Genomic DNA, 15,617 nt, shown 5'->3' on the forward strand with positions numbered 1-15,617 from the left:
AATTAGGTCTATCTGTTGCAATAATTATACGTTTAAACAAGCTTAATCGTGTCAAATAAGTTCAGATCAATCAATTCAGATAAGTTTAAGTTTCATCCGATAAAAAGAACTCCTATATTTTATTGAGAAGTTTAATTAAAAAAAATAACGTGAATAAATTTGAAATTTTCTATCTGTACTATGGAATACGTAGTATTATTTAGAGTCCATCGGGGAATACAAGGGGAGGAGAAGTATTGTGCAACTTCACTAAAATCGTTACGGAGTAGTTAATTACACGAAAATCTCATTGAGGAAATGTTAAAGCCTTGCCTACAAAGGAAGAAAATATAGAAGACAAGGTCTAAATTTAGTACACATTACCATGGTGAAAAAGGTAGCTGTCTACCTGATGATAATGAGGTCGGTGTTCTACATTGCCACGAGACTAAAGAAACATATACATATATAATATCCTAGTTGATTGATGAGTACCATTGAGTGGAGATCGATTGATAAAAAAAGCCAAGGCAGTGATTGTATAAGGACAAAAGTGCAATTGGAACACAAAACTTGCACTTGGTATTCCAAGTTCTTACTGTGAAGCCTGGAAGTGTGCTCCGATCTTTATTTGCCACTTTTCCCTTTCTTTTTTCTTTTTTGTTTTTGCCAAAAACAATATCATTATGGAATCTATTATCTATTACTATATACTAAAAGAGACACCAGGAATGACACGTGTCATTTCCTGGTGCGATTTTTTCCCGCCGAAATGATTTTTTATTTTTTACTTTAAAATAAATAAATTACATTACCTTTTTTTAGGAAACTAAGATAAAAATATATTTTAATTATGATAGATATTTACTGCATAATATATTATTGGAGGAAAGCTAAATCAATATTGTTTTTTCCTTTATGATATAATTTTATTTATGTATTATTATAACTTTTTAATCTGATAAGAAATATAAAAAATATTAATAAATGAACTTCTAATGTTAGTCTACTATTAATAATATAATACATGGTAACTGGTAAATAAGAATGTTAATTAAAATAATAATACATGCATGGTAAATAGACTAACATATAAGTTTATTTATCAAGATTTTACTCAATTTAAAATATGTTGTATTTGACTAACTCGATTATGCTCGGGTCTTTTCGAAAATTAGTCTTGAGTCATTCGGGTTTGGTTAGCGTTAGTAGATCGTTCTACATACAAGTAAACGACTATAATTTTTATCTTTGTATAGTAATATGCAAATTTAGTTCATTTGAATATTTTTTTTACACAATTTTGAATTTATACTTTTTCATATATCCTTTTTACTTTCACGTTTTTCTAATATCACAAGTCTTTTAGTTACTATTAAAATAATAAATTATTTTAGTAGTAGCCGTGCGTTGCACGGGCCCTAAACTAGTACGTAGATATATCAATATAATTGTTGTGACATATGACATCTACGAACCATGATAAAATAGATATGTATACCACAGATTTAGGGATAAGACATAAATTTTAGTCTGTTACAATCACAACAATTATTGATTGGGATCCTAAAGCACATTTAGTACTCCACCGCTTCTACCTTGATTGCGCGCATGCAGTGATTTTTGATGTTTTAACATCTTTCCACGTAGAGTCTTCGTAATTTGCCCATGAATTATTCCGATTGATAAGTTGATGATAAACTCTAACCCTATATGAATCTAGACCACCTCCCAATTTTTGAAACCCTAAAAATAAAATTAATATCCATAGATGATCGAGAGATGATCGAGAGATTAAGAACATCACAAAATCTAGGAAAAACCCAAAATAAATTGGGAGCAACGTACCCTAAAAATTGGGAACAAACAAATGAAAAAAAAAAGACAGAATTTGAAAAGAAAGCAAAGAAAAAAAGAGAGAGAGAGAGAGCAGGAAATAGCCTAATTTTCGGCCTAATTAACGATCAAGAAAACTGAAACCCTATGCCACTTTTTACCTGAGGATAGATCATATTGTATGGGTTCCTAAGAACTAAATTGCGTGCTTGTGGTTTTATCTTAATAGTTTAATCTTAGTTGTCTTAAATTACCTCCGCTTTCTAAAGTTTTTACACTTACTGTTTGTACGTACGGTCTCCAATTTATTTTTTAACTACAAATGTATATCCAATTTTGTATGTGAAAAAAATATAAAAAGTTGATATTTTAAAAAGATATACCGAAACGAATCTAACAAGATTCCACATGATAATGTTTTGTTGTATGTAATAATGAAAATTAAGATCAAAATTTATAAACGCATATTCCAAAGCGTAAAAGGTTTCAGAAAAGGATCGAGGTAGTATATGTTACACGGTCTAGTGTTATACTCCGAAATGTACCACCTAAAATGAAACTCTTTAACTATTGTTATGAAAGATACTAGCACATAATTAATTACACGAAGCACACTACAAAATATTGTACCTTTAACGACGGGAAATCCCGTCGCTAAAGGCCAATAATCGTTGATTAATGACGGGATTTCTTGTCGCGAAACCGTCATAAAAGGGGGTCGTCATTAATGAAAAATCTCGTCGTAACCCGTCGTAAAAAGACATTTGCGACGGTTATTCCCGTCTTTGTTTGGTTGTTAGCCCCGTAAAAGGCTTTTATTACGGGATTTTTGACCCGTCGTAATTAGATTATCGTTAAAGATACAAATTCTTGTAGTGGCATATCGTTATTTTCATCTTGAAATTCTTCAAATATGGATTTAGTGATTTTTTTTTTTTGACATAGGTTGAAATTTGTATAATAAGGTTTATAAACTATCATTAGACCTTTAAAGAATATTACACACATTACAAAAGAAGCTAAAGACATATACTACGTATATCCTTACAATAAGAAAAATGTAGTTGGCTCTTCTCTTAAGTTGTTATCTAAAAAAAAAGTTAAATTAGAAAATCGCTTGCAATATTCATAGAGGGCTTTTCGTTGTATGACAAGATGACTTTTTTTTTTTTTTTTTTTGATACTGGAAAAATTGAATTAAATTACATTACTAAACATGGATCTTTCTTTGACGTGTGCCTGCTCCACTCTAATCCTGTCTGTTTTTAGGATTGTGCAAAACGTTGAAAGTCGCTGCTAGCTTCCTGAATAAATGGGTGTCTTTGAATCATTTTCTTAAAATAAATTATTACAATAAAAATACTCATGTAATATTTATTTATGGAATATACTTTCCGCAAATCCTCAACCATGCGTTCAATGAATATCTTTACTTCAAAATTTCTATAAATACTAATTCACATTATTGTGTCATTCATTCATTCTTTTACATTAGAACTTTTAGAAGTTTCAAAATAAATCTTGTTTCTCAAAAGTAATTAGTACGGAGTACGAGAAGCTGAATTATCAAACGATATCATTTATGAAAAAATATATATCTTTTCTAATATCATAAAATTAATTCCTTTTTCTCATACTATATTATTCAAATAATTACTCCGTACTACATTATTATTCATATTACAATACAAGATCTCACTTATTATTTTTCTCAATTTTAAAACCTATTAAAGGTTCAATATCATTCTAATGGATCTTCATATTCTACCATTCCTCGCCTTTTTCTCAGTAAGTTCATCACACTATTTAATTATAACCTCTTTTAATTTTAATTTTTTTTACTTACATTAATTTATTCATTACATTTTAATATTTTTATTTTTGCTAATATTTATCCCCCCATCATTTTCAGATTTTTCTTGTAGTAAGCCAAGCTATTCCATCACCTGAAATTTACTGGAAAAAAATGCTGCCGAATACTAAAATGCCAAATGCTGTCAAGCTTTCATTGCCTAAGACTGGTATTGGTTGAAATTGTTCTTAATTAGAATACCTTTCTATTACTATGAAAATAAATGTTACTCCCTCTGTATTTATTTAAGAGATACACTTGCTTTTTCCGGCCGTATTTATTTAAGAGATATACTTGCCATTTTTAGTAACTTATCAACCCCACCATCTAATTAAATAATATATCTACACCCCACCCCCACCCCCACTCCATAAAATTTAAAATATCTACTCAACCCCACTTATTTTATTACTGCCCGACCAAGTGTATCTCTTAAATAAATACGGAGGAAGTAATTTGTAATATCAATTTAAATTTTACACATTCCTTCAACATGTAGGTAATGAAGATATGGTCCACCTCCATGACAAGAGTAGGGCCTTAACCGGAGACACAAACGTGGATGTGGGCCCAGTGAAAGGAGTCGGGGTAGACGTAAAGCAGAAAGATGGTGGGCGCACAAAGGTTGGAGTAGGATGGGGAGGAGTTATCGTTAACGCAGGCCCAAAAGATAAGCCCCAATATGTAAAAGTAGCACCCAGCTTAAACCCATTTGACTACAGATACAAAAAGAGTGAACTTCAACAACAACAACCTGGACGTTCTTTGTTTTTCCTACAAAGAGACATGAAATTTGGAAACTCAATGAAAAACCTTCATTTCGGATTACGTACCAATGACGCTACCTTCTTACCTAGGGAGAAAGCAGATTCAATCCCTTTCTCTTTCAACAAGCTTCCTTCAATCCTTCGTGAGTTTGAGGTTGAGCCAGAATCCGAAGAAGCCAAGATTATCGAGGAAACAATTACAGGGTGTAAGGATAAGGGCATACAAGGTGAAGAGAAGTATTGTGCAACTTCGCTCGAGTCGTTGGTTGATTACGTGAAGAACACTCTAGGGTTAAATGTAAAAGCCATGTCTACTGAGGCTAAAATCATAGGTAGTAGTAACAATGTACAGAATTATACAATTTCTGCGATGAAGAAGGTAGCTGGTGGAGATAATAACGAGGTTGAGGCTACGGTATGTCATAAGCAAAGTTACGCTTATGCTGTGTTCTATTGTCATAAGACTAAGGGAACATCTGCATATATGGTTTCATTGATGAGCCCGAATGGGTCAAAGGCTAGGGCAATGGCTATTTGTCATAAAGATACAAGTGCTTGGAACCCTCAACATTTGGCATTTCGACTTCTTAATGTCAAACCTGGAACTGCACCTATTTGTCACTTCTTGCCCCAGGATCACATTGTATGGGTATCAAATTAAATAGATCGATACTGTTTATATTTTACTTTGTTTGATGTGTACAGTATGTACTTAATTTGGTATGATCGAGAAAAGAGATTGACCATGTAATAAGATTAATTGTGTATTACAACTTTTTCCTTTTGTTATTTTCTTCCTCAACATATATTCCTGACATGTTCTACACAAATTTCCACTTTTAAGAGATTATTATAGCGTAGTGACCAGTCAAATTGCATGCGTACGTACATGTATACGATAAATTATACGAAGTATGTACGTTATAATCTTTCTCCCCATTTATATGTTGTATTATCTTTATAGTTCATTCACGTACCAAAAGAACAACACTTGATTGTTTTAGTCTTTTTCTCCTTGTACTTTTTCAGTTTTTCGTACACCCTGCTAATTAAGTTTGTACAGTATTTCTAATACACTCCTAATTCAAGTCACATATCTACATTAGAACTATACATATTAATTAAAATAAGAAAAAGGAAAAGAGGAAGTACATCTTACCGCCCGTCAAAAAAATACATCAGTAAACTAATCAAAACGATCAAGTGGATTTATACAGTAAATAGGGTAACAAATACGATAAGTTGATAAAAACAAGTTAAAAGTTACTCTAAAATTACAATAAATGAATACTCCATAATACATAAACCAGAGTTAATCTATGCCTTTAAGATAATATTAACCCTCATTATATTGCTAATAGCATTTAAAGTTAATCTGTTTATTAAGAATACATGGCCAAAGTACAAAGGAATATTTTAGGATATTCAGCCTATCATATTTCTTCCATGTGGGGAATATTCCCACATATTTAAAATGAAGTCTATATGACTATATCTAACAGATCTAATTAGACGGATAAATGTTGGTAGTAGTTAGCTAGAAGCTTAAAGACAAGTTGCTAATGATATTATTAATCACACTACAAGAAATTGTACTATTAACGACGGGAAATCCCGTCGCGAAAGGCCAATAATCGTTGATTAACGACGGGATTTCCTGTCGCGAACCCGTCATAAAGGGGGCCGTCGTAAATAGGAATCCTGTCGTAAATCCGTCGTAAACCCGTCGTAAAAGACATTTGCGACGGTTATTCCCGTCCTTGTTTGGTTGTTATCCCCGTCGCAAAAGGCTTTTGCGACGGGATTTTTGACCCGTCGTAAATAGGTTGTCGTTAAAGATACATATTCTTGTAGTGTCAAGAGTTGATCCAGTTTAGCTTATGATGTGCATCTTGTACATTTCTTCATGACCTTTATTAATTACGTGGTATAGTTCTTAATAGGAATGATATCAAGGTGGTATGAGTTTGGAACTTGATTCTTAATACCATGTACGTGTTTGGTTCGATTTGGTGATGATTTTTTTCCTTTTGTTTGATACCTGGAGTAAGACCCTGTTCTTTTTGGCTTAATTTCAGTTTTATGACTTATTTAGCTGTTCAGTTCAATTCAGTTCAGTTCAAGAGCATTCATTTTAGTTCAGTTCAGTTCAGTTAAGTTTAACTAAATTCAATTTTAGTTCAGTTCAGTTAAGTTTAACTAAATAATAATAATAATAATAATAATAATAATAATAATAATAATAATAATGCTGATGGATGCTGTTGCTAAGCTTAATGATCCCCAGTGTGAGTTGTTGCTTCTTCGTGCATGTACTGGAGTTTCTAAACTCTACTTTGCTATGCGCACTTGTCCGCCTCATCTTTTTGAAGCGGCCCAGTTATCTTTTGATGTGGCTTTTCGGACTTCTTTAGAGCGTATCGTGACTGATTCGGAACCTGGGTTCGGTGACTGGCAATGGCGTCTTGCCACCTTACCTTATTCTTATGGAGGATTGGGTGTTTATTCAGCTGGTGATGTTCGGCATTATGCTTTTCTTGCATCCCGTTTGCAGTCTTCTGGTTTGCAGGATTCGCTTCTTCGGCTCTCAGGTGTTGATGGTCCGGGGCCGGCCTTTGATGATGCTCTTGGTCTTTTCAATAGGACCGTGGAGACCGACCTTATGCGTAGCCCTAGTGAGATCGCTGCCCCCACACTCATGAAGAAACTGGCAGACATATATTTCACGAAGGTTACTGCTGATGCGGAATCCGCCTACTCCTTATCTTCACGTCATGTTGCCCTATGGAAATCACAGCAGGGGGATCACTCCTCAGCTTGGTTGCGGGCAGTCCCCATCTCGGGTTTAGGCCAGACTATGAACGGTAAGACTTATCGTTCGGTTCTTTGCTATCGGTTGGGTATTCCGTTGTTCTCTGGTTCGATGCCGTGTTCTGCTTGCTCTCGGGTTTTCGATGGGGACATTTATGGGGATCATGCTGTGTCTTGTGCTGTGATTGTGGGTATTAAACATCGACATAATGTTGTTCGTGATACCCTTTTGGATATTTGCTATCGGTCGGGGATTTCTGCTCGCAAGGAGGTTGATGTTGGGCTGACTAGTGAGAGTGATGGAGCTCTTCGTCCTGCAGATATATTGTTGTATTCATGGGATGACGGTCTAGATGTGTGTGTTGACTTGATTGGGTCTTCCCCTATGACGCAATCTGGGTTGTCAGACTTCGTTTCGGGTCGGGTTGTGGCGGTTGCAGCGCAGCTGAAGCAGGATAAGTATGCGGCACGTTGTAGGGCTTTGGGTTACGGTTTCTTTCCTTTTTCCTTCTCTTCTTTTGGGGAATTAGAGAAAGGGGCTATTTCGTTGCTGAAGCGGGTCCAGACGTACTCCAGAGCTCAAGACATTGGGGCACGGGCAGCTGCCCACATTTTCAGCAGGATCGGGTTCGCCATAGCTAGAGGAGTGGGGGCCCAGATTGTATCTCGGCTCCCCTCCAACTTCTTGTAGTTCACTTGATCTTTGTAGCTTGTTAAGCTTGTAACGTTTTGGTGTTTACCCATAATAATAATAATAATAATAATAATAGTAATAATAATAATAATAGTAATAATATTAGTACTAACATGGGACAATTCACATAGTGGATAACATTGGATTTCAACAACACACATCTGAGTAATTTTGTACACCCCATTAATTTGTCCTAATTAATACTTAAAACAACTTTGTAACTTTGTGTTTGTTATGTTTATTTTCCGTTATGTAATTACGTGGTATCCAAAGTAATGTTAGGTTCTAAACGGTTTTGGATCCTCTAGAGTTCTAAAATAACTTTACAATATATAGTTTGAGCATATCAATCATTGAATGAAAAATCAATGGTTCGGATATTATCTTTTCAAAATTCCCCCTATTTTTTCTGTTCAATATGAGCCATTGATTTTAAAATGTATGGTTTAGATACAACTCTACCTTGTAGAGTTTTATTAAAACTCTAGAGGATCTGGACTCGTTCTAAACACAAGTTCAATTTGAAATTAATGATTTAATCCCCCTACCCACGCGTAAAAATAATTGTATGTGCTTTTGACGTCTCTTATTAATCTGTGTATACACGCAGGTCACAAACCCACCCCCCTCACATTGTTTCGATCTTAATTAATTATTTTCATTTTAATTCTATTAATAAAATAATTGTATCAAATAAGAATTTCTTTTGATCAAAATTGTTTTATTTACTAATTTTGGTTTCTATTTCAGATGTGGCATCACTATTTTGTTAATGAATTTATTTTACCCAAAAAAATAAAACATATTTCAGCTATCAAGTAGGTTTATAAAAAATTTATAATAGAATAAAGAAAGACCATAAGATCGATGTACGTACTTAAAGAAATACTGGATGACTGATAAAACAACAAGAAGCTACGTAGTATGTGTTTATTGTTGATAATACGAGTAGTTAACTATAAGCTTAAGAACAAGTTGTTAATCATATTTATTAATCAAGAACAGATCCAGTTTAGCTTATGATGTGAATCTTGCACGTTTCTCCATGATAATTGTTTCAAATAGATAACTTTTCTATAGTTTTTATTTTATTTTATTTCAATATGACTAGATTGTTGATCAAATTTCATGCCCGCGTAATTTTTCCAGATATAAATGATGTTACTTTCCCCCGACCATGTTGTTCCACATTATGATAATCTATACCAACTGTCTATTAGTTTAGTGGTGATTGAGGCTGAACTTGGTAGGGCGGATCGCGTATTCGATCGCCCGCAACAATAATTGGAAGGAGACTGAAACTTATCCACATAGAACTCACCTCGAATCCGGATTTGCCCTAAGGATGAACCGGGTGGTAACACAAAAAAAAAACATTGTGATATATTATATATAGGGTGATGATAAAGGTCACAAGTTGCGACAATATTTAGTTGTCGCAATCTTACGTGTCGGAGTTTAATTGGTGCATATAGGCGCCACGTAGGCTATGAGTCATCATAATATTTTTACTACCAATGCAAAAAATTTACTATGAAAATATGTAAATAAGGTAATCGGTATAAAGAAAGAAACAAATTAGAATATTAATATTTTCCTACCTTTATTTTAAACATGTATAATAAGATATATAAATTAAATATTTTAGATTCCAATTTAAATCATGACACATAAGCATGCCATGTCATCATTGTGACACGGCTTAAAGGTCGCATGTTGCGACCTTTATCATTTTCGTTATATATATGCTCTGTGTAATCAAGCTTTTTTAAACAAGATTATGTGCCACGTGACACTGACTTAGATCTGTAACCTCAATTTTTAATATAATTTTTTTTACCCTTTGCTAAACTATGTCATATTACCCATTATTTCCTAATAAACGAAAATGATTCGAATTGAACATGATCGATATTCATGTATAAGATTATAAATATTATCGATACAATTACTCGGGTATCTATCGATCCCAAGATGCTAATCAGTAATCACGTGTACATCTCAGTAATTTTGTCCCGTAACAATTGTATTAAAAAAATAATTAACCATCCCTTCACCATACTGAAGTAGTAATACTTGAACAGTTGATCTCAGCTCAGCTCTCTTGTAATTTTATGACCATCATGCTTATTTTCTTAGCTTATAAATACCATGTGTTAGTAGCAACTAAGTCACAACAATCTCTTATAATTATCTCCTCTCCAAATGGCGAAATTTATTCTGCTCTTATTTCCTTTAATCGCTGTAAGTCTTCTTTCAGTAAATGCATTGCTTTCTGAGTATCTTCATTGTGTTATTTTTACGGCACATATGCTCACAAGATCCAAGCATATTAGTTAAAAATATAGCCATATTTATTGGTAGTATGGAGTATAGTCTTTACGGTACAACTGGTTTAAAATTGCATTGCTTTAGACTCCGTTCGGTTTGGCGTAAAATGTTTTCATTGAAAATTGATTTGCCGTGAGTCAGGTTTCGGGCCTAGCCCACGTCAAGCACATTCTCCATAGTGTCGTGCCGGGCTGAAAAGTTCAAAGCAGGGTCAATTCACTGGCCGTCGTGCCTAAGCTTAATTTTACTAAATTTAGAGTGTTTTGTCGTGTTTTTTCCCAAAAGATACGGCCCGGTCCACAGCCCACGGCTTCGTGCTCGTGTCGGGCCGTACTTTTATCGATCCTATGCCGGGAATTTTTCTTGCCAGGTCGGGTCGGGTCTCGGGCCTGCCCACGGCCATCTTTGTTTGGTTCCTTACAAGAAACATTACAGGGGAGAAAAAAGGTTTTACTTTCTTTCAAATGGAACATATTTTTTACCCATGACTCATTGAGAGTTGAAAAGTCGTGAGAAATTGTTTTACCCCCGCTAAAACAAACAACATAAATGATTGAAAAGGAAAATATAAAAACGTTTTACACCAAACCTAACACTATTTTCGTTTCTTTTACTTTGCCTTGAAACTTAGAAATCTTTGTTCTTCAGCTGGCAATGGTGAGACTGGGAAGCACAGCTCCTGCATCAATATCTCCAGAAGCATACTGGAAGCTTAAGCTGCCTAACACTCCCATGCTTAACTCTATCAAGAACTCACTGCCCTCACCTGGTTTCTCTCTTATTCACACTGCTTAGTTTAATTTCTCTTTTTATTTTATTTTATTTAGCACGGCTGGTATTTTTATTTTTTTTGTTTTTGTTTTGGCTTGTTTTGTTTGCTTTTGGCACATTTTCAAATTTCACTACATATACGTATATTACAATAAATTTAATACGAAGTATTAGGAAACTAAAAATTTATATAAATTTAATAAGATCACATGACAATGACATTTTTTATTTAAATATCAAATGCTGCCATTTGCGTTGTAATATCTCAATATTCCAAACAAGACAGTATAAAAAGGACGGACAAAGTAGTATTTTTTCCGATAATATTTTTCTTTTTACTTGCCCCAATTTTCCTTGTATACTCATCGGTCATCACAAATTCACAACTAGTATGTTTTTAATTGATGTGATGTCGTTAGCAAAATTGTCAAACTACGTACTACATCCTTTATCTTCTACTCAGTCGACAGACTATTGAACATAGTTTGATAGTTAAGTAACCATCTGACTGTATTATAGCCTTATAGGAGATGATGTAGGGAAAATAAAGCTAGCAGTATGATAAACAGAAATATTTACGTATTCTTTAATTATTACTGCGTATTCTTTTGTTATGTATATTGATGGAATAAAATAAACAATTATTTTCAACTTTAAATTATGTTGATATGTATTGTTTGGTTGACATAAAACACGGGAAATATAACTTCCTGAAAAGTACTACATAGAAGATTATGGTATTGGTTTTATTTTTTCCATATAACAAGGCCAAACCTTTTATAATTTGGGCCCCAAAAAACGTGGGCCTTGTTCTGAGTAGACCTGGTTATTGGACAGGGTAGTCCAATGGATATAGGGTTAGGGTCAAGTTAATAGGGCTTTTATTGGGCAGAGCTCCTATTGGACATGGCCTTTATTGGACAGGGTCATTATAGGGTCAAACTTATACTACAATTATTTTGAAAATTAAAATAGTAATGATACAAAAAATTACGTGTACAGCTTCGTATTTACTTGTACTTGCACATGGCTCTTTTGTTTTTCATTTTTCATTGCTCGTTTATTGACCCGCCCACTAATGACCCGCTATTGACCCGCGACCCGTTTTGACCCGCCCATTATTGACCCGCGACCCGTTTTGACCCGCCCATTATCGACCCGCTAAAATTGACCCTTTCAATACCCGATCCTCTTTTGACCCGCACCGACCCTGACCCGCCCCGCCCGATAACCAGGTCTAGTTCTGAGTACCATACTGGCTAGTGGCTACTGCCATAATTGGCCAATTAATAGCCGGGTTTGCTCTTCATTAATGTAATGGACACTTTTTCATTCTTTAGTACAAATCTCGGGTACACCTAGCTTTAATTACCCGGATATGGAGGTGCTTCTTAGATGAGCCTAGATCTCTTTTTAAAAAACAAAAGTATATTTCTTTTCTTTTTCTTTTTTAATTAAATTAAAAATCTCCATTTCTTTGAATGTAAAGCAGGAGACCAAGCAATGGATATGCCACTTAAAGGAGTTCAACCAAGTGCTAAAGAATCATTGCCTAGCATCAAAGGCCCCTATGACGACGGGTTGTTATCTTACAGTAAAAAAGGGTTAGCATCTACCAACAGCTACGGCGGTTTGTTAGCTTATAGTAAAAAAGGATTATCATCAACCAACAGCTACGGCGGTTTGTTAGCTTATAGTAAAAAAGGGTTAGCATCTACCAACAGCTATGGCGGTTTGTTAGCTTACAGTAAAAAAGGGTTAGCATCTACCAACAGCTATGGCAGTTTGTTAGCTTATAGTAAAAAAGGGTTAGCATCTACCAACAGCTATGGCGGTTTGTTAGCTTACAGTAAAAAAGGATTATCATCTACAAGGGGCTATAATGGGTTGTTATCTTACAGTAAAAAAGGATTAGAATCTACAAAGGGCTATAATGGGTTGTTATCTTATGGTAAAAAAGGACTAGAATCTACCAGCGGCTATAATGGCTTGTTATCATACAAAAAACAACAGGCGCATGATCATGCCAAAGAGTCTGTCCGTGTTGATGATGCTACCAAAAATCGAGTTTTCTTCGTAGAGAAAAAACTTAACCTAGGGACAAAAATGACCTTACACTTCCAAAAGAGCATACAAACGGGTGTTTTCTTACCTCGTGAAGTTTCCAATAAGATACCCTTCTCATCAGACAAAATACAAGAAACCCTTAAAATTCTCTCCTTAGACCCTAAATCAGAAGAAGCAAAGGTTCTTTCGCACAGGATCGAGCTTTGCGAAGAGCCTACAATCGAAGGAGTAGAGAAGAAATGTGTGACTTCACTTGAATCGATGGTGGACTATGTAATCTCAAAGATTGGTACGAATGTGAAAGCACTCACAACACAAGTAGAGAAAGACTCAACAATGGAGTATACAATCAAAGGGGTTAAAAAGCTCGTAAAAGATGATCGTGAGACAGTAGTTTGCCACAAGATGGGGTACCCTTACGCCTTGTTTTTCTGTCACAGGACGAAGACAATAAGGTCTTACATGGTTTCCTTGATAGGGAAAGATGGTAGTATAATAGAGGCGGTTGCTGCTTGTCATAAGGAAACGAATGATTTCTTGGATAATTATGCGAAAAATGTTCTGAATGTTGTTCCTGGAAGTACTCATATTTGCCATTTCCCACCTGCTGAGGATACCATTATTTGGGTGCCTAATAAGTAATAAGGAGTAACAAACTTGATCGAACTTGTCGAAATAAGTTGATCAGATTTACAATGTTGTTGATATGATATGATATGATATGATATGATGTTGTATGTGAGCTTGTTGCTTTTTTACATTCTACCTTAATTTGTTTGAAGAAATAAGCTGTGAATTTGGAAGGGCATAATTGTGTTAAGTAGGCGTTGTGTTGGCCGGCTAACAAGGCTGCGGTAATTAAATGTTTGCAATGTATTTGTAGATCCATTGCTGCTTGTGCTACTTGCTTCATTTTGCATTCAACATATTTCGTTGTCATATATTAAGACGGTCAGATAGACCTAATAAGATATCACATGATTATTATATTATTAATGAATTGCCGATAGTCAAGATATATAGTGTATAAAATTATAAATAGTGCAACATTGTGGTATCAGAGTAGATCGGAAATACCGACAAAAGAAAGGAGGATGACCAAATCTAATAAGTTTGCCGGGCATGTAGTTTATATCTCACACAAAATAGTATCCTCTAAGTAAAAACAATATATAGATCTAAACTATTTAGTCCAATTGGAGAAATGTGTTGTTTATTAACCAAAATATTTAGAACAAAAACTTGAATAGAGTGGTTAATACATTGGCCGGGGGCCATAGCTTATGGATAGAGTGTCAAATTCATTTCGAAAAAATGTGTTAAAAGTGCCTTGAAAAGCTTACTGAAAATTGGTCTCGAGAGACAAATTAAATAACTGTCTCGAAAAACGTGTCACAAAGTCATCTAAACGCATGTAAAAAAAAAGTCCTCCAAAATAGCCCCAATTGATTATTTTTAAGGAAAAAAAAAAGAAAATCCAAAAAATTGAAAAAAATCGGTAATTATTTACCACATCATCATCTCGCCTCTTTTTTTTTATATATATATATATATAGGTAAGGGAAAAAAAATTAGGTTCCCCTTCGCACAAGGGTAAAACCTAAGTAATCACTGTTTACAATATCTAGCTTCTAATCTGGTGCTGGAACTAGGGGAAAAACACATAGGGTTAATAATTAGGTGTCCTACATTCGCTATCTAATCTGTCGCTCTGTTTGCTTCACGAAAAATATGTTTGGTGTGGACTGAATTAAAATGCTGAATTAAGTAATCACTGTTTGGAGAGTCTTGCTATCTTGAATTATGTTTTGAAGCTTCAAAGGAGGATTCCAAGTACCTTTAAGAGAGTTGATGACAAGTAAGTTATCGCCTTCGATGTGGATGTCTTTAACACCTAGACTGATTGCCTCTTGGATGCCTTTGTGCAGCGCTAGTGCTTCTGCCATGTAAACTTGCGATTTGCCAAAATTGTAAGACTTGGCTGCAATTGTTTTTCCATTACTGTCCCTGATAATGATTCCTCCTGCCGCTAAAGTGGATTTGCATGACCCGTCGAAGTGGATTTGCATGACCACTTCTAAATTGGCTGGTGAAGGAGGGGTGGTGAAAGGGGTACCTCTAAGTTGATGAGAATCGATAAGAAGCCTGAACTCCCATTCCTTGAAAGTATTGAAAGCTTTAAAATAGCAACGACAAGGAGAGACATTGGTGTTGGAAAAAATCAAAGCATTCCGTTCTTTCCAAATTGTCCAGCATAAGAAAATGAATTTCTGTAGAACTACCTGGTTGCGTCTAAGGTAATCTAAAGTTTTGAAAAAATCTGTCATAAGAAATGAAAAGTCTAGCCAGTTCTTTTTTTTAATCTATGTGACCAAACATTTCTTGAGTGCTCACAAGTGAGAAAGATGTGGTCAATAGACTCACTGGCAAGATTAAATCTTGGACAGCAACTGGACGGTATTACTTTCCTATGGAAGAGGATTTCTTTTACTGGTAGACTTTTGTGACA

The 15,617-nt window shown here is 34.7% G+C and overlaps 3 protein-coding genes across 4 annotated transcripts; 2 read left to right on the forward strand and 1 right to left on the reverse strand.

Annotated features, from left to right (window-relative positions):
- The first annotated feature begins 3,304 nt into the window (after positions 1–3,304).
- Positions 3,305–5,223, forward strand: LOC110805847 (BURP domain protein RD22). Its single transcript, XM_022011470.2, has 3 exons — positions 3,305–3,603; positions 3,728–3,836; positions 4,167–5,223. The coding sequence occupies exons 1-3, from the start codon at positions 3,565–3,567 to the stop codon at positions 5,093–5,095; spliced, it is 1,077 nt and encodes a 358-aa protein (XP_021867162.2). The 5' UTR covers positions 3,305–3,564; the 3' UTR covers positions 5,096–5,223.
- A 4,808-nt stretch (positions 5,224–10,031) lies between these two features.
- On the forward strand, positions 10,032–14,097 carry LOC110805834 (BURP domain protein RD22). 2 transcript variants are annotated; one of them, XM_022011460.2, is made up of 3 exons: positions 10,032–10,183; positions 10,919–11,039; positions 12,534–14,097. In XM_022011460.2, the coding sequence occupies exons 1-3, from the start codon at positions 10,145–10,147 to the stop codon at positions 13,748–13,750; spliced, it is 1,377 nt and encodes a 458-aa protein (XP_021867152.1). In that variant the 5' UTR covers positions 10,032–10,144; the 3' UTR covers positions 13,751–14,097. The 2 variants fall into 2 exon arrangements, with proteins under 2 accessions (XP_021867152.1, XP_021867148.1); XM_022011456.2 differs by having other exon boundaries at positions 10,033–10,183; positions 12,531–14,097.
- A 774-nt stretch (positions 14,098–14,871) lies between these two features.
- LOC130465656 (uncharacterized) lies at positions 14,872–15,435 on the reverse strand. Its single transcript, XM_056834505.1, has one exon. The coding sequence runs from the start codon at positions 15,433–15,435 to the stop codon at positions 14,872–14,874; it is 564 nt and encodes a 187-aa protein (XP_056690483.1).
- Between the last annotated feature and the right edge of the window lie 182 nt (positions 15,436–15,617).

This window comes from Spinacia oleracea, chromosome 1 (genome assembly GCF_020520425.1).
Source record: "Spinacia oleracea cultivar Varoflay chromosome 1, BTI_SOV_V1, whole genome shotgun sequence".
In the NCBI taxonomy this organism is placed as follows: Eukaryota; Viridiplantae; Streptophyta; class Magnoliopsida; order Caryophyllales; family Amaranthaceae; genus Spinacia; species Spinacia oleracea.

What these genes read in the sequence shown, in the direction of transcription:
- LOC110805847 (XM_022011470.2), top strand. Translation starts at nt 3,565, where the DNA reads ATGGATCTTCATATTCTACCATTCCTCGCCTTTTTCTCA. An exon ending in CATTCCTCGCCTTTTTCTCA is followed by an intron (nt 3,604 to 3,727) that starts GTAAGTTCATCA and finishes CATCATTTTCAG; the next exon opens with ATTTTTCTTGTAGTAAGCCA. An exon ending in GCTTTCATTGCCTAAGACTG is followed by an intron (nt 3,837 to 4,166) that starts GTATTGGTTGAA and finishes TTCAACATGTAG; the next exon opens with GTAATGAAGATATGGTCCAC.
- LOC110805834 (XM_022011456.2), top strand. Translation starts at nt 10,145, where the DNA reads ATGGCGAAATTTATTCTGCTCTTATTTCCTTTAATCGCT. An exon ending in TCTTATTTCCTTTAATCGCT is followed by an intron (nt 10,184 to 10,918) that starts GTAAGTCTTCTT and finishes TTTGTTCTTCAG; the next exon opens with CTGGCAATGGTGAGACTGGG. An exon ending in GAACTCACTGCCCTCACCTG is followed by an intron (nt 11,040 to 12,530) that starts GTTTCTCTCTTA and finishes TTGAATGTAAAG; the next exon opens with CAGGAGACCAAGCAATGGAT.
- LOC130465656 (XM_056834505.1), bottom strand. Translation starts at nt 15,435, where the DNA reads ATGACAGATTTTTTCAAAACTTTAGATTACCTTAGACGCAACCAGGTA.